The sequence below is a fragment of the Tauraco erythrolophus genome, chromosome 6 (assembly GCF_009769465.1).
Source record: "Tauraco erythrolophus isolate bTauEry1 chromosome 6, bTauEry1.pri, whole genome shotgun sequence".
Classification (NCBI taxonomy): domain Eukaryota; kingdom Metazoa; phylum Chordata; class Aves; order Musophagiformes; family Musophagidae; genus Tauraco; species Tauraco erythrolophus.
The window spans coordinates 27,582,333-27,600,456 of NC_141470.1; the positions used below are offsets into that span (position 1 = coordinate 27,582,333).

Consider the following 18,124-nt stretch of genomic DNA (forward strand, 5'->3'; position numbering starts at 1 on the left):
GGTAATCTGGAGCCACTTCAGCACAGCTTGAGAGCAGCATAGAAAGGAGCCTGAGGAGGAGGAGTGGGAGTGGTTGATGGGCAGACAAGGAAAGGGGAGAAAGAAAGGAAGAGGGAAGGGGCTGAGGAAAGTTGGGAAGCCAGGAGGGGCAGTGAGGTGGCAGAGAGGCGAGGGGAGCGGGTGGAGAGGAAAGTTGGGGTGACCGGGGCAGATGGGAGAGCAGAGAGCAGCTGGGTGGGAAGGGGGGCTGGAAGGAGAGGTTGGGGCAGAGGAGGGTGGAGACAGCGCGTGGACAAGCTGCACAGGGAAAGAGAGGAGTGCTCAGGAGGAAACCTTCTGGATCCTCCCTGCATTCCTTGGAGGTGACAGAGAACTGGCAAGCAGCAGGCTGGGTTCCAGGAACCGCTCACCGAGCAAACGAACCCTCCTCTGTGCACAGTCAGCGTCTGGGAGGGGTCCTCTTGGGGGACATGGAGGAGGGGTTGCTCTGTTGTCTGCGATACCAAATAACCCAAGACAGTTATCACACCTGCCTGGATGGTGCTCAGGAAGGGAGCCAAGGACACCAGGCGAGGCCAGTTGTGGAGGCAGAGCGAGATCTGTGATGTGCAGGGGAAGCTGCTGCTGCAAGCCCCAGCCCTGCTGCACACAAACCTCCTTCTCAGCCCAGCCCTAGTCCTTGTGCCGTCTTTAACACAGACCTGGTGGTGACTGGGGCGTGCTGTGGGTTGTTCCCCTGCAGAGAAGTGGCTGTTGGAGTTGGTTACTTCTTCGGTGACATCCTGTCATTTGCAAAGACTGTGTTTGTGGCTGTTTCCCCAGCCGCAGCAGGAGAGAGGTAATTTGGGGAGGTGGTTACTTCTCTTTTACTAAACTGTTTCCATAAAGGAAGCATCTCCCACATTCAGGTGGAATATCAACTACTTCTGGGAACTTGTGAGCAGCTCTGAATTCCAGGCCTGCAGCTCTACCCCTGCTCTCCACCATCAGTTTGTTTTTCTGTGGATCGAGGGACGGGGGAAGCTGACCATCTCTCGCTGAGCGCACATACGCCGCAGTCCCCAGTTCCTGCCTTCCCGCACAGGGCAGTGTTCGCAGTCGGCTCTGACCTCCTCTGGGCACTGTCTGGACTTGTCATCTCTATTGCTTCATTTTCAACCAGGTTCTGGGCATCACGGGCCAGTTGTGACGCTGCCATTTTCCCACCTGATGAAGCCACCTTCGGCTGTTGCTGCTGTTCTTGCTTCTCCCAGACTCTTTTTGTGCCCCCAGCCATGAGCCTCAGTATCTTTGCCCTGTGTCAAAGGGCTTCTGAGAAGTGGAAGCACCAGGAGAAGCGAACCTCCCTTCTTTAACTCGGGCAATGCTTGGCCGCAGCCTGTCAGTCCCTGGAGCGGCCTCTTTTCCACCATCAATCTCATCAGGGCTTTCACTAGGTGACAGAAGCACAAACGCACCTTGTGTAGTCAGCAGGGTCCAGAGAGCTCTGCGCATCGTAGAAGCAGACCTTTCGCGCGGCCTCGCTTTTCTCTTTGACATAATGAGTCCCCCTTTTCCTTCCGTCTCACTGTTTACCTGCGCTGGGTAAATGGTTTCTCGTCCGAAACACGTCACAACTCTTTCAGCTTGTCACGGACCGTTTGCAGGTGTTACGGTCCCCGTTCCAGAGATGTGCCGTGCGCCCTGCTATCGTACAGGCAGGCTGGCAGAGGCAAACTACGTGAGATTTTCTGCTGGGCACAGAGACGTTGCAGGAGTGCTGCAAACGACAGGTTTTAACTTCTGCAAACCCAGCCCTGCTCTGCCATGTTCTTTAGATTTGTGCTTGGGATCACTTGCCTAATACCTGCTTTTAGGATTTAGGGCGAAAGCCAGGGCAAACCTACTTTTGTGGCATTGAGGTCATCATCTCGTTGTGTAATGAATAAATTCCTTTTAACTGACTTCATGTAGATTTTAGGAAGACACGTGCAGTTTGTTGCAGCACTGGATTTGACCAGAGTTAAGTGTTAAGGTCAAGGGTTGATCAATTAATTTTTTATGTGCTACCTCAGTGGACTCTTCCTCCTTTGCGGTGGGTTCGAGGCCAGGTAGCTCTAGGAGAGCCTGTGCGAGCTGAACTTACGTCTCTTCCGAAATGGAAGATCACTTAGTTCTTCTAGTAGAGCAGTGCACCAGAATACGTCCGCAGAACACTGCACCAGAATAATGCTGCACCTGAGAAACTCCAAAAACTCCCATCTTCCCTTCCTCCTTGCAGAATGGCATTTTTCAGGTTGACTGATTCATGTTTTAGCAGGTAGGAGTCTTGTTCTTTTCTGCCTTTTGGGTATACTCAGCAAATGAGCAGACGTCTGTGTCTCTTAGAGCTCTGTGAGTATTTCCACAATTCAGTTTCCTGTGAGCTCATAAAGCAAGGACCAGCCATCCCTGGTCTGTTTTCTGCTGCAAGCTGTCCTCTAGTTCGTGTGCGTTGTGAAGAATTTCCTGCCCCTACAGGGAATGTATTTTTTTCCCCTGTGATCCAGGTGCCCACAACCTATTCGCAGCCCCAGGAATTCGAATCATCTGAATCATCTGATTTTTCCTACACTTGTTCTTAAGAAAAGAGACTAGAAAGGTAGGTTAAGGAGGGAGACCGAGCCTTTAGGATGCCATGAGCCTGTAGGAAGCTGTTCAGGTTCTTACCCCAGCATGGTGTTTCTCACTAGCCAAGAGCTTGTCAGTGTTTTAACAGCAATTGCTGCATGCAAAGAGCAGGTTGGTGCCCCAGCGTGTGCCAAAGATTGACTTCTCCAAAGCCATCCCTGCAGGTCCATCCTGCTCGCAGCCTCCATGGAGGGGAATTTTTCAGCCCTGTAGAGCTTCCTCCTGTTCTGCCTCAGAAAAAGCCAATCCTCTTGTTACTGCTGCATAGGAGAGATCCAGCTCTGCTCCTGCATCTAGGCATGATGTTTTCTGTTGGGCTAGTGGAATAATTGCTTTATCAGTACTTAACTATTCCATGTAGGTTCAAAACTATGTTAAATGCTTGTGCCTGTAACGATTTGTGTGTAACCTTCCATGCTAAGTGTAATCTTACAGGGCAAAAAATGCAACTAAATGATATCCCATGTTCTCCTGCTCTTGCACACGCAAAATTAGGTCCCTTAGTATCGAATCACAGAATCGTTTAGGTTGGAAAAGATCCCTAAGATCATTGAGTTCACTAGTAACCATGGCTGAAACTCAGAAGAGTTTTCTGCTATGGTTTATGGTGATCAATAGCCCTGTGGGAGTTTGTTCCAGCTTCTATCAGCACCACTCAAGCCCATTTAACAGCTCTCTTTTCTTACGCAGTGAGCGTAGCTGTCGCACCAAATCATATTTGTATCTTGTGCTTGTAAATAAGTGGAAAATTTCATTTCTGTTCAGTCATTTTCCTGGCAGAAAACTGCAGAGTAGGAGCCCTTCAACCATTTCTCTTTTTCTGCTGTTCTGGGTTGTGTCGTGGAGCCAAGCTCCTTCTCAGCCATTGCTGTGGCTTGATGAGATGAAGACAGCATAGGGGGGTTCCAAACTCCTTCTGCAGTTCCTAAGTAGCTTTTCTGCCTTCTAAGAGACCGTTACAGTCAATTTGGTTGTGTGAATGGCAACAGATTCCCCATCCCCAGGCAGGTGTGGAGAAGTGGAGCCAGCTCTGCAGCTGCCCTCTCTGCCAGGAGAAGAGCAAATGGAAGGTGGATTCATACAAACTATGCAGGTTTCATTTTGACCCAGGCTTCCTAGAAGGAGGCTGGATTAAGGAAATGGAGGAAAGGAAGGGAGGAAGGGAGGAAGGGAGGAAGGAAGGGAGGAAGGGAGGGAGGGTTGCTGCATGATTTCAAGTGGAAGTGCCTGGAAATCCCAGTCTTGGCTCGCTGGGCTTGTGTCTCAGGCTTTGCTGATGTGGGCTGAGGAATCTGTGTTGGCTGAAGGAGACCAAAGTCTCTGGATTAGTTTTATAGATAATATGTTTCTTCTTAGCCTTTTGCACTGGTTTTGTGGTTTCGGACTCACTGAACCTTCAAAAGGGTTAGCTGTTTTCCAGCAGTGGTGCCGAAGAGGCCTGGAACCAGGCAGTTCACTAATTTACTCCTGGAAGCAGGAGTAATTCATCTCCCTGACAGTGCACTCTGATAAATGCCAGCAGCTCCCTCCTCCCTCTCCCCATTTGTTTACAGTTTGAGGTAAGGCAGCTGGCGAAGGGTAGAGCAATGCCTGACGGACACGTTTCCATGATGAGGCCAGAGCTTCTCTGCTCTGACCCTGGGAACTGGGCTGGCGACGTTCTCTTCCCATCAAGCCAACTGGTGCTCTCCACACCCTCTCCTCAGAAGCTCAGGGCTGTGGGCTAAACCTGAGCTTTCAGATCGTGCTTCTTGGTTGGAAGAAACGTCCTCATGAACAGCATCAAACCTGGTCTCACTGCAGACCCTGGCTTCTCCCTGACGGGACGGAGACCAGTGTGATGTGGTCCAGTCCTGCTGGATGTCTTCAGGGTTAGGTGACAAAGAGTGGCTTGAGTAAAGTTGGGGTGGGCCAACTTGGCTAATCCCGTGGTGATGCATCACTGAGGTCTCACTCTCTCATCCTGTGAATGTATCTCAGGCAGCTGAAGGGTCTACATACAGTGCTGAGGGGTCTACAGGTCTACATACACGCTGGTGGGATTGTGTCAGTCTAAGACACACTGGGTGAGGTGGCAGCATCAGGCTGCTCAACTGTAGGTTCCTATCCCTCCAATCTGGTGTTTGATTCCTGGAAGAGAAACAAAGCAGGGACTGCACGGAATTAGTGAGTGGTCCTTGAATTAGGGGATCTCCATACATTTTGTCTTAGGAGTGGTTGAGATATTGGGGAATGTGGAAGGAAGGAGGAGAGAAATGGAGGAAGTTTTTCATCCAGAGAGGAAACAGTTGAGACCTGTGAGCATCTCTGCCCTTGGCCGCAGATCCCCATACAGTTCCCTTTTCATCAGAGACACGGTTCTCCTTGCACGGCCTCTCCCTTTGCTTTGCACTGTGACGTGGAGGGCAAGGGTGCTCCTGCTCCTCTGAGCCAGATTCCAGACGTGGCTTCAGGGAGTTTGCAACTTCTTACCCTCACTGGGGCTGGGAGAAACCTCCCCTCCTCTGATCCCTGAGTCCTGCCTTCATGTGCTTTTGGCAGTGGGGGCATTTTGGCTAAAATAATCCATTTGACCCCAGACCTTTTATTCCTGATACTTTCCCCTCTGACCCCTGCACCCTCCCTGGGTAAAGCTAATGTGGCTTTGGCTGCCCCGGGACATTGACTTGTCAGCAGCTGTTGTCATTCTTAATCCCAGGAACTGCTTCTCCATCGGGGTCACCTGCACTTCCTTCTCCTACCGCTGCCTTGGTGGCTGTCACCCACCCAGGGAGACCTGTCGCAGGAGGGGCACAGTGCCAGGCTGCTGCCCGAGGATGGGGTCTGGGGCAGGGTGCTGGTGACTCCAAGGTCTCTGTGGGTTAAGATGAAGGGCAGGATGGATTTTTTTCATAATTATCGCCGGAGTCCTTAATGGTGCCTCAGGCAGTGATGTCCCCACACCACAGGGGTGCAAGTTTGCTGCTTTCAGGTGGGATTAAAAACGTGAAAGTACAAAATTACTAGAACAGGAGGTCCAGGGGATCCCTGTGCACTGCAAGGTGAGAGCAGCCCCTTGGTTCAGCCGAAGGTGACAGGTGCAGGCAGAGGGCTGGGGAGATCCATGGCCTCTCCAATACCTGGGAAGCAGCTTCTTTTCTTGCCTCCAATCTACCCCAGCACAGGGATCGCACTTTGAGGAATGACACCAGTCACAGCCTTGGGAAAACTGAGGGAAAGCGGATATCTGAGAAAGGGACTCAGGAGGGACCAGGCATTTCTAGAAGACAGAGGAAGGGAAGCCTGACTGTCTCTCCTCTCTCAACACGTGTGTTTAGCAGCCGTCAGTTTGAGTGACATTAGCCAGAGCACATTTTGGAAGCATCCGTGGTTTGAAAATTTGGTCAGACCCTACCTCTCCTTGGCTTTCTCTGTTAAAAAACAGTGGGGTGAGTGGTGAGTGCTTGGGGTCTTGGGCAGACGGAGGCAGCTCAGGAGGCAGAGAGGGGTGTTGGTGGAAGCAGTCAGGAAGAGCTCCAGCACCCCCGGAGTGGGCGCAGAGGGTGCTTGGGCCAGCCCAAACCTCAGCTCCACATCAAGAAGAGCCAGATGGAGAATTCGGGGCTGAGGCTGAGAGCAGAGGGGAATTCCTGTCGTGCTTCTGGGCTAAGGTAGTGCTCTGCTCCCACCGTCTGGTTTGTGTTCAGAGCACGGCACGGCAGCCCCAGGTCCCTCAGGGGCAAGAAATGAGTAGCTGCTCATGGCCATCCCAGCATTATTCATGGCTGCCTGGAAATACCCACAGCTTTCATCCACGTTAACCCCTCCAGTGTGTGTGGGAGGAGAATGGCTTTCTTCCCAGAAGGAAGGAGCTGACCAGCCTGGGGACACCAGGGGAAGCAAGACTAACCTTTCTGTATCTCCTGCTTCCCAAAGTCTGCCAATGTTTGCCTCTTCCGTCACTGTCAGTCTGTCTGTCTCCCCTCCCGTTGCTCTGGGAGTATCTGCTCCCAGGCAGTGTCTGTCTGTGTTAAGAACTGGAGGTGGAAGAAGTCAGAAGCAGTTTGCTTTTGTGGAAGAGTGTTCCATGATTTTTAAGGCTGATGTCAAAGGCTAGGCTGAGCTCTGCTTTGCTTTACCTCATCCAGAGTTCTTTAATTAAAAACGAGGGGATTTTGGTGTTCTGCTGGAACTGCTTGATGAGGCGGTGGGATGAGAGGCATCTCCTTCCCCCCTGTGTAGGGCAGGCAGTGCCCCGGGGGCCCACCAGCCCAGCTCTGGGTTTTTGGATGGTGAGAGAAAGGGGACTTGCTGCAAAGGCCACATATTTCCCTCATTCCCATGGTAACCAGCCCATTAAGGAGATGTAGATTAAACCTCCCCAGCTGGTGTGTGTTCATCGGGCAGCCCAGGGCTCCCCCCTCCTCCTCCTCCTCTGGACGTGCCTGCCGAGAGCTGGAAGCTTTTTGCAGCCACCGGAGCAGGTGGTTGTGATTTCAACAGGAATCCAGCACGCGGACGGTACTGCCTGGTAGCAGGGCCAGCGCAGGCGACGTCGGGAATGAGATGGGTGAAGTGAGTGGAGATGTGGGACACCCTCACCCCCAGGTCACCCTGAGCTGTTTCTCCCAGCGAGCAGCATTCAGGACTCTGCTCCAGGCTTTGGGCATGTTGCGGAGCTTGGTAACTCCAGTGTGTGTAGAGCCAGGGTTAAGCAGAAGCAGCACTCAGAAAGGAGATCTACCCTGTTGTGGCTCATATTTACTCCGTTTATAGTATTAGTGCTATAGCGTATCGTATAGAGGGATGGTTGCCCCACATCTGCATCAAATCCTAGTCCCAGGAACCATATTCCTTCCCAGTTGAACACCCACCTGAAGCAAATTTTGCAGCTTCAAGGTAATAACGGACCTTCCCTGAACTCTCCTCCCCACACAGCAGGAAGGGTTGTTGTGTGGACTTAGGCAAGGTGTTGCGTTCATGTCAGGCAGTGCCTGTGCCCATCAGCCCCATGGGCACCTGAGAGCCACATCGGTGCGGGGCAGGAGGGATCAGCCTCAGAGGCTGGCTCTTTCACCCCAACACAGCCCGCCTTCCCTTCCCACACGCCCGCCGTGCCTCAGGATCGCCTTGTGGCTGTACGTGTGAGCAGAGGTGGCCTTCGCAGTCTGCGTAGGGGTGAGACTGTTCACAAGTCACTCTTCGTGTGTGGTGGGACATGGAGGTGAGCTGTCCCCCAGCCCTTCCCACCACCCGGGATGTGGCCCTGTACTGTGCCGTATGGACCCCTCGTTGACTCTTCTTCTGAGTGTGTGGCTCGTCCTTCTCCCCACAAGCATAAGCCTGTCGTGGTGCACACAGGGCTTTGGTCTAATGCCCACCGCCTTTTCCACAGCCCGATGCTCACGTACCGTGTAGATGCCGACAAGGGGTTCAACTTCTCGGTGGGAGATGACGCCTTTGTGTGCCAGAAGAAGAATCACTTCCAAGTCACGGTCTATATCGGCATGCTTGGAGATCCCAAGTATGTGAAGACCCCCGAGGGCCTGAAACCCTTAGAGTGCTTCTACCTGAAGCTGCATGGAGTGAAGGCAAGTGGGAGCTAAGGGCCAGTGGTGAATCTGGCAGGGAGAAGGGGTGCTTGGCAGACGGCTGGGGTCACGCAACACTACGTCTTCATGTGCTAAGTTGTCAGGGAGTGTGTAGGAGAGTGCTGAAGGCCAGAACAAGGCGGATCTTGAAATACGAGTCCTAAGATGGACTCGATCACTGCTTGGGTGTCTTCAGGGCTGCCTCTCACTCACCTTCAGCTTTGACTCCAGAGGTATATAGGCACTTTGGGAAGATCCTTTCACCCTCAGCTGCCCCCGTGCCAAGGGAGGCACCCACACTTGGACAACGACCACACTTAAGTTGGGCGTTGCACGTCAGTTGTACTGAGTTGTAGGAGGGCTTGGCAGACAGCTAGCCTGTGCTGGGGAGAAGGAGGTGGGAAGGGGAAGGTCTCAGCCTTCCGCTCTTTGTCACACACCCAAATCTTTCTCTCCAGCTAGAGGCCTTGAACCAATCGATCAACATAGAGCAGTCGCAGTCTGACCGCAGCAAACGGCCCTTCAACCCCGTCACGTGAGTATTGCCTGGAGTGTGTTCATATCGGGGAAATGCTGCGGGGGAATAAGCAATAGCAGGAGAGGGTTGGGAAAGAGGCCAAGCTGGAGGTCTCAGGATAGTACTGTGGGTGTCACGTTCTCTGGTTTTCTCTTCTGTTTCTCACAGCAACGTTTTCCTCTCTTTACATTCCCCACTCTGCTCTGTGCCCAGTTCATAGACCTGCCTTGGTGGAGCAGACCAGGACATGGCCATTCGCCAAAGAACCTCCTCTCCAGTGAGTGTCCTCACTCGCTCCTCTGTTTTCCTTTACCCAGGGTCAACCTGCCTCCAGAGCAGGTCACCAAGGTGACCGTGGGGCGGCTGCACTTCAGCGAGACCACAGCCAACAACATGCGGAAGAAAGGCAAACCCAACCCAGACCAGAGGTGAGGAGCACACGTGCCTTCTCCAAGCTGTTCTGAATACTCAAGGCCTGTGGATGTGCCAGTCCTTGGGTTGGGGAGTGTGGCTGGAGGGAGGAGGCCAGGTCCTGAATTGGCAGTCCTTGTCTGCGTGGAGGGAAGGAGGTGTCTGCTGTGGCCTCGAGAAGGGTCTCCCCCCTCTCCGTGAGGGGTTGGGGACAGTGCCTGTGCCCCACAGCACAAGGAGAGGGGATGTGCCAAGCCCACCATGGCAGCTTGGTGCCTCGGCCTCCGGAGGGGAAGCAAACTCGGCAGTTTGCAGTGCAGGATGGCACTCTGACCTCTGTCTCTCCCCTCTTGGCAGGTATTTCATGCTCGTGGTAGCCTTGCAGGCACATGCGCAGAACCAGAACTACACACTCGCAGCCCACATCTCTGAGCGCATCATCGTCAGAGTAAGTCCCTCTCTACTCCCTCAGCCTTTGCAGGTGCCCCACGGTCCTTTGCTGGATGTCCTGGGCAATCTTCCGACCTTCCTCTGGCTTTTCAGCACTTTCCCCACCCAGCCCTTTCCCGCCTTCTCCAAACTCTTACTGCCTTGCCTTGTCCATGCCTGGGTTCTGCCTCCAGCCTTTCCACACCTGCTTAGCCGGAGCAGCCTCAGGGCACGCAAGAACCTGTTGCAGGACAGGGAAGGTGTCCCATTCTCCCAGGGCTGGACCAGTGTCCAAATTAGAGCTGTTGAGAGCAAGGGAACAGTGTTGTTGGAACTCTGCAGCAGGGCCAAGGCCTCCAGGTGCAGGAAGACTGGGTGCCTTCCCAGGGCAACACCTTTTGCGTGTGCTAAGGCAGCAGTGCTCCAGTGCAGAGGCACGGGAAGGGACAGGCACCATCCCCAGTTAGAGCACTTGGCTGTGGAACATGAAGGCAGAGAGTAAAACACAAACTGAGGGACCTCGGGGTCTGCAGACAAGTAAGTCCACGATGAATTATGCAGCCCTTAGAGTGCCCAGCGCAGAACTGCAGGGAATTGCAGGCAGCCTGGACTGCCCCATCTCAGCCTGTGAGTGGGTCACAGAACCACCTCAGCAGGCCAGAACCCTGGGATTTGGGACTCAGGAGCAACACTTATGATCTCCTGCTGTCCTGTGTGGTTCTGGTTGGGGTTGTTGGAACAGCTCTGAAAGCTGAGATAACAGCCAGGTCAAGAAAGCTAGGATATTCCTTTAGAGAGAGGAGCAGAGCAGGCATAGCCTGGGTTCCTGTGGAGAGATGCTTAGAGAGGGCCAGCAGACAAGTGCCAAGGCTGTCTCTGCTGTAAGGGCAGGCTGGGATCTGTTCCCAGGGCTGGCAGTGGATCCCTGCCCCTGCCACTTTGCCTTGTGCTGCTGCAAAGCTCTGTCTGACACCTCTGTGGCCTTGCTTGTCCTCTGCTGGCTCTGCCCTGACCATCTGTCCAACTCCCTGCTGTCCCTTTGGTGAGGCTGGGGCTGCCACAGCTCAGCCTTGAGGTCTTCCTCAGGCTGTAGTTCAATGCGCTGCAGGCTGGAGAGGGCACCCATGCCAGGATCTCATGACCTGGACAATTCATCCCAAAAGCCTTCTCCCACTTCTCAGGAGACCTGGATGAACATGCCCCAGTTTCATCCCAGATCTTCTCTATCTCTGTTTCCCTTCTCTGGGAAGGTGTTCCTGCTCCTGGGTGTCCCTGCTCCTGCGTGTCCCTGCTCCTGGGTGCTTCTGCTTCTGCCAAGCTTTGTTTTGCAGCTGTTTCCCACTCATGCTAATGGAATGGCACACTGCCGCAGTAGGGTGCCTCACACTGTCCAGGCCACTGCAGCAGCTTGGGGCTCTCTGATGTCCGTCTGCTGCCCATGGGCTCTCCTGCTATATAGTCCTTCTGCAATGTGCATAGAGGGATGGGTCTGTGGGGCTCTTCTGACATTCTCACACTTCTCATCTCTCCCCAGGCCTCCAACCCCGGCCAGTTTGAGAGTGACAGCGATGTGCTCTGGCAGCGGGCACAGCTCCCTGATACTGTTTTTCACCACGGCCGGGTTGGAATCAACACAGACCGCCCCGATGAAGCCCTCGTGGTCCATGGCAATGTGAAGGTCATGGGTTCACTGATGCACCCTTCAGACGTCCGAGTGAAGGAGGACATCCAGGAGGTAAGAGCCAGGCAAACCAGGATAGGTTTGGGGTGATCGGGGATCTGAAGAGGCACCGCAGAAAGTGTTGAGGGTCCTCGTGCGCCTGTTTCAGCTGCTGATTTTGACATAGTCCTTATGGTCAACCTGAGCTCCTGCTGACCAGACAGGAAGTGCCTTAGAAGTCTGTCTGTCCCTGTCTGTCCCAAACACAGCCTGTCCACTGTGTCTTAGGGAATATTGACTCTTCCACTGTTAGCCAGAACTAGCAAATGCAGAAGTTACAAACCTGGAAACAGATGAATACATCAGATATCACACTGGGGCTTGCCAGAACCTGGCTCAGCTCTGCTTTGAAATCCTCTCAGCTGGATGTGCCTGTCCAGAAAAGCTGGGTACAATCATGTCTCTTTTTTGAGAACTGCCCTGTGCGTGGTTGTGCCATGGGACTCGGTCTCCTCCTGGCTTTGCTACCCAAGGAACTTGTCCAGTGACAAAAACTGGGGTTTTAATGCCAGTGCAAATGCTGTTTGTTGCAATGGCTGATCTGAGCAGGGTTCAGGGCTGCCTCGTGAAGGGCTCTCTCACAAAGGTGTTACCATGAGCCATAGTGGGTTTTGCTGCTTCAAGGTCAGAGTTATGGGAACTTAAGAAGCAACACCCCACTTAGATGTTACTTGTGTCTGTTTTGTTCTAGGTGGACACCACAGAGCAGCTGAAGAGAATCTCCCGTATGCGGCTAGTACACTACAACTACAAACCTGAGTTTGCAGCCACGGTGGGCATTGACAACACCTCTGAGACAGGTACGGACCCTGCGTCGCACCACGGTGATCTGCTTGTGCCTGCAGCGCTGGACCTCGCGTTCCGCAACCTACAGCAGCGTTTTGTTCACAATGCCGAGTGGGCGCCTGTACCCAGTTCTGCCCTGGGGCAGCCTCCCACGGATGGAATGGTGTAGGACAGAGGGGGCTTCTCACTGCCTGAAGTTTAAGCACCTGATGAAACTCCCTCTTTAGTGAGCGGGAGAGAAGATGGCACTTCCCATAGTTGGCTTATAGAGCTCCTATGATAAGGCATCTCCAAGTACACACCTCTCTCCAGGGGCACACAGGGAGCCTGGGCATGGGTACACACTCCAGCGGAGTGAGGCAAATACCCCTGTCCACATAATCTAGGAACCAGCCTTGTCTGAACAGCCTCTGCTCTTCCGTTGCTGAGCCTGTATGGGCTGCCCAGGCCATGGGGCCTCCAACGAGCTCTGCGTGGCCCTGCACAGGCTGGGGTGAGGGGAGGACAGCCCTTGTGTCATCCCCAGTGAAAAGGGTTTCTGCCAACCACCCCATGGGCCAGAGGAAGAGCTGTGGCAGGAGGAGCCCTGCCCAGAACACCTTAACCCACTGTGCTGTTTCCACACAGGTGTTATCGCTCAGGAAGTAAAGGAAATCCTCCCTGAAGCTGTGAAGGACACTGGGGACCTGGTCTTTTCCAATGGGAAGACCCTTGAGAACTTTCTGGTGGTGAACAAGGTCAGTGGCAGCCTAAAGGGACAGGGAAGCTGAGGAGGCTGTTCAACGTGGCTTAAGAGGGTTGATGATCTGGAAATGGAAGAGGAAAATTGTGGTTCCTGGGAAATGCTTCTAAGCCAATACCACCCATATGATCTTTCAGATGCCAGGAGCAGCCCAGGGTGAACGGCAGACATCAGCAGGGAGGAACTAGCCCTGTGTTGGTGAAAGTTGGCAGCATCTCTCTCAGGAAGGGCTCCTTGTTGGCAGCCTCCTGTAGGGAGGCTCTTAGTCATAGTCTCCCCGTCCTAGATAAGATAAGGTGGTTATGTCAAGATAACCCAGTGCACCTGGCTGCCTGACCTCTCCGTAACCTATGGCAGCCTGTTTGCTGCTCTGGGCGTTGAGGGGACAGCCTGCCACAGCATATACCGAGGGGACAGCCTCCCAAAGCTGCCAGCTCTCTCCTGCATCACTTCGTCCAGAGTTAGGAACAGCCAGGACTGACCTTACTGCCATGTTTCTCCTTTGTGGAAGCCTAGATCCCTGCAGTTACATCACCAGCTAGCAGTAGCTGTGAGCATGGCATGTTCTGTCCCATCTGCACGTGGCCAGGCCATTGCTGTCCTTTGTTTTTGCGTACAGCTCTCTTCTGTGGGCTGCAGCTCAGCATCAGCCCTCTGAAAGGAGCTGGTGTGTGCTGCAGAACAGCCCGTCACAGCAAGCAGTGTGTTCTGCTCTAGCTGAGCTCTCCGAAGAAGCATCTACCTGCTGCTACAAATCATCCACGTTGTTGGAGATCCTCTGAGCATAGTGCTGGAGCAGCACGCCAATAACTTTTGCCTCGGGGAGCTCTGTATGGGAAAGCAGAGTGGCAGAGCCTGAGGGTGGATAAGGGGCAGGGGTGATACTACAGTGCTGGCAGCGGTACGTGGGATGTGGCTGCGGTTGTGCCAGAGGGAGATGCTTGTGCTGGAACACCTTGCCCTTACCAGGGCGGCTGCAGGAGGAAGATTGCTCTCCAGAGGCTTCTGGGTTTGGGCTCTCCATTGGTCTGATCAACTGTCTGTTGGATAATGCTGCAGAGTAACTGCAGTAGCTTGTGCTGTAGAGCAAGAGACAGAGGGCTGGGGAGAGGCAGAGGAGCGGTAGATGGGGAACGTTGCTCACATGATTTGACCGAGGGCTCCTGATGAAGATGGAGACTTCGTGTCTGTCCTTTGTGGCTGAGGAAGGCTCTTTGGATTAGCGTCAGCAGGAGACCTCAGGGATCCTGCACCAACATTTATTGTTTTGATTGGGTTTGACGAGGATATCTCTTGTTCTTGCATCCAGGGGCTGTAGAGATCTAGATGTGCTGTGTTGGATGATTCCCTACCCCCAGAGCTAGTTGGTGTGTAGCCCTTCTTCTGGGGTAGGACACAGGAGAGTAGTCGGGCTGGCCACATCCATGGGAGCAGGAGTACCTCCACATACCAGGCCACTCAGACTGCTGACCTGTTTCCTGGCAGGAGCGCATCTTCATGGAGAACGTGGGAGCCGTGAAGGAGCTGTGCAAACTCACAGACAACCTGGAGACCCGCATCGATGAGCTGGAGAGGTGGAGTCACAAGCTGGCCAAGCTCAAGCGGCTGGACAGCATGAAGTCAACCGTGAGCTCTGGGGCATTTAGGTACGGGCGTACTGAGGGCACGGGGAGCCAGAAGGGATGTCTTCTTTTGAGCCCAGACAGCCCTGCGTGGCAGCTCAGTTTGGGAAAGGGGAGATAGGGAGGAGTGGTGGGATGTTGGCAGTTGTCATTTGGCCTGGGGTAGATTCAAGGAGCTGAGATTGGTGAGACAGGTCTGGCATACATGTACCAGCAGCCTGCTCTTAGACCAGCCCAAAAACCCCGGTATGAAATTGTCTCCATGTTTCGCTAGAGTAAGTGAGCAGCTTTCTCAGGGCAAAGAGTTTCTTGTGCTTCCAAAATCATCATACTGACCCTGATCAGCTTAGGCAGGTTTTGGGGCAGAATTCAGGATCTCTGGGCAATGGACCAGCGCTGCACCAACCCCCGAGCAGATGAAGTAACAAGAGTTTGTGACTGTTGTGCCACACAGAGATTTCTCCCCTACCAGAGAATCACGTTTTTACCTGGGAATTGCTCCGAGTGCTGTCCCTGTACAGCTCAGCTCCGTTCCCCTCCTTTCTCCTTGCAGCCAAACAGGAAGCCAGTTCAGCCGTGCGGGAAGTGTACCCCACAAAAAAAGACCCCACAAAGTAGCCAGCAAGGTAAGGGACCACTCCCAGAGGAGCAGCGCTGTGCGAGGGAAGGTGGCCTGTCTGGGAACGGTCGTCTGCATGGTCCTCCTGTGTTTTCTTACTCATACTGCAGAGGGAGGGAACCTGTCTGCTCCCATTTCCGTGATCCCTCCTTCCTTTTTGTCTGTCCCTAATGAAGACATTAATCTGGTTTCCACTCTGCAAGGGTTCAGAGTTTGCAGGGGAGCAGGAAGAGAGGTTGGGATGAGCTGGGTGGGATCTGTGTGAGGACCAGAGCAGTAAGGAGCCCTGAGCTGATCTTGGGGTGTTTCTCTTGCAGTCACCATCGGTTGTCCCGGAACAAGCCTGCATCAGCCAGCGCTTCCTGCAAGGCACCATCATTGCCCTGGTCATCATCATGGCATTCAGGTGAGACCGCACACCCAGGCTGCCACTTCTCCACTGTCTCTCTCCAGCTCATCGGTTTGGCCCACGCCATCTCTGGGGTTTGTAGCAAGAGGCTGCGGACCTATGGCTTCTTTCATGGCCTGAAATCGCTTGGAAGCATATCAGTACCATGACGTGTCCCTTGCCCCATGCCCATCCTCAGCCTGTACCTCTCTCTTGCTTTCCAGTGTGGTGTCCATGTCCACGCTCTACGTGCTGAGCTTGCGCAGTGAAGAGGACCTCGTGGATATCGATGGGTAGGTACTTCTGGGCTCTGTGGGAGGGACGTGGTGACGGGGACAGTCTGAAATGCAAAAAGCAGCCTCCGTGGGGTTATTGACCATGGTTCCAGTCAGTCAAGTCAACCAAATGCATCCGCACATCCAAATCTGATGTCAGTTAAATTATCTGGAGCAAGAAGTGAGGAACAGAGAAGAAAAAGAAAATACCGTATGGTTTGGCTGCTCACATATCTACTTGTGGCTGGTCTGAATGTTCTTGGGATGCCTCTTCAGCTGGACTAAAACAGCACCGTCCCACTCACTGCAGTGGGGCTGGACCAGTCTGTACTCGGCAAGAGTTTTCCCCTGCAAACAGTGTCCTTAGTGTGGAGAGAGCATTGAGGGAACGGCCCCAGCCCGGCAAGCAAGCGCACAGGCAGCCTGTGCTGGGCATTTGGTTTTGGCACACTTCACTCTTAGGGGAGTTCATGTTACCAGATAATGAGTCTCTTTTTCTCTCTCTCTCTTCTCCTTGTCCTATTTCTCTCCCTCCTGTTCCGGTTCCATTTCTCATCCAACCCATTTTCTTTCCACTTTGTCTTTGATTTTTCCATTCTTCTCTTTTCATTTCCATTATCTTCCATGTCCTCTTTCATTCCCCCATGTCCTCCTCATCTTCTGCCCACCTGCCTTTTCTTCCTGTCACCCTTCACTGTCCTGTAGCTCTTTTGCTGTGCCCACTGCCTGTCTCCTGGCCCTCTTTCGGCACAGGGGTCCTGGGGTCCCGGTCGCTCTGTGTCCACGGTATGTTACTGTTTCATTTTACTGTTATTTAATTGCTGCATCCTTTCTCTCAATCCCTCTTCTTTTTTCCGTCTGCGCCACAGAAGACCAAGAATCTTAAGGAAAATTGAAAGCAAAGAGAGGGATATGAATATACTTCGGCAAGTGGGACTCCAGGAGGGAGGATTATGGACTCTGTCAGGAAGGGGAAATTAGGATTAGGAGATTGAAGAACCAATTAATCAAAGGCTAAATAAAGGAATTATGTTCTAAAGGTAGAGCAAGAGCACAGTCTGAAAGGAGTGGAAGGAGTATGTAAAAAGAATGAAGACTTGGAAGAGTTAGCCAAAAAGCTGTTCCTACCCTCTCTTCTTGTGTGAGTAGCTTTATTGTGGAGGGTCACTCTCAAGTACAGGACATCTTACTGTGCAAAAGAAGGACAGAAAAAAAACACTAAATTACTTCTTTTTATGAGCCATCACCACTGGGAATGTTTAGAAAGGTACTGACACAGGCAAAGCTGCTTGAGTTACTTATTAGAGACAGACCTGTAAAGCACCTCAGTTAATGGGATCTGCAGGGCTGCTGCAAAACACTTCCCTTAAGAGGAAAACAGGCCATGCCTGTCTGTCAGCACCCTTACAACAGAACACTGCATAAAGAGCGGTGGAAGGCACAATTAATTTGTTCTTTTAAGAACTCCACATCAGTGTTTCACAGGTAGCTATTAAAAAGTAATTGCTTGTGGGATGCAAGATAAAGCCATGCACAGTGTTCACAAGGCAGTGGAAGGTTTTTGGCTGGGATGAAGGTTAGCTCCAGAGGCTGGTGCCCACATTCCCTCCAGGAGACCGACGTTGCATCTCCTTTCACCGGAAAAAGAAACACATGTAATAAGATAAGGCTTGCAGGTGACAAAGTAGTATTTTGATTTCTCTCTCTTTGAGAAACCTTGAGTGATGCTAAGATGACAGGCAAGACGTGGATACAGGACAAGGAAAATATGGGACAGATAAAACCGAACCGCTCCTATGCCTGGGCAGGGTCTGGACAGGTAAAATCTTGAAAATCTTTATTAGGAGCTCAGTAAAACTTTCTGCTCAGTGGGCAGCTACAATCCATGAAGGCGATAGCCTTGGTTTATCTCCTGTTTCTGTAGGCAATAACTAGTGCCCAGAAGTGGTGAGGCTCTGGGCTCCTGTGCAAACATGGGAGAAAAACAGCACCAGGCAGCGGTTCCTCCCCTTTCACATCTGCCATACCCTTGGGAGGCGCCGGTGGTGTCCTCAGCTCAGGACTCAGTAGCTTCAGTGAAACAGCTGAAATCATGTGGGATCAATCTGGGTGGGATTGTGTGTATTTCTAAAAAAAAAACAAGATGAGGAACAGTCTGTTTCTGAGAGATAAGGGGCTCCTCCCTCCCTCAGGGGATGGTGAGTGCTTGGAGCCCGTTATGGCCTAACACGTTGAGACCAGAGCAAATAAATCCACCCCGGAGATCACTGTTGGAAATCAAGTCCACCAAGTACACCCTGTTCCACAGTGAGCGTCGAGGGAACGTTGCTGATGTCCTCAGAACCAGCTGTGACTTGTCCCTGCCAGACATGGGACTGCCACACGATCTGCTGTGG

The 18,124-nt window shown here is 52.8% G+C and overlaps 1 protein-coding gene across 1 annotated transcript in view; it reads left to right on the plus strand.

Annotated features, from left to right (window-relative positions):
• Positions 1-18,124, plus strand: part of MYRF (myelin regulatory factor) — a 60,224-nt gene that overhangs the window by 37,907 nt on the left and 4,193 nt on the right. Inside the window, exons 8-19 of the mRNA XM_086612962.1 lie at positions 8,024-8,219; positions 8,678-8,754; positions 9,054-9,164; positions 9,505-9,595; positions 11,111-11,311; positions 11,988-12,096; positions 12,710-12,819; positions 14,310-14,470; positions 15,000-15,072; positions 15,383-15,471; positions 15,678-15,746; positions 16,434-16,514. Coding sequence (XP_086469088.1) covers positions 8,024-8,219; positions 8,678-8,754; positions 9,054-9,164; positions 9,505-9,595; positions 11,111-11,311; positions 11,988-12,096; positions 12,710-12,819; positions 14,310-14,470; positions 15,000-15,072; positions 15,383-15,471; positions 15,678-15,746; positions 16,434-16,514 — 1,368 coding nt within the window. The remainder of the gene's footprint in view (positions 1-8,023; positions 8,220-8,677; positions 8,755-9,053; positions 9,165-9,504; positions 9,596-11,110; positions 11,312-11,987; positions 12,097-12,709; positions 12,820-14,309; positions 14,471-14,999; positions 15,073-15,382; positions 15,472-15,677; positions 15,747-16,433; positions 16,515-18,124) is intronic.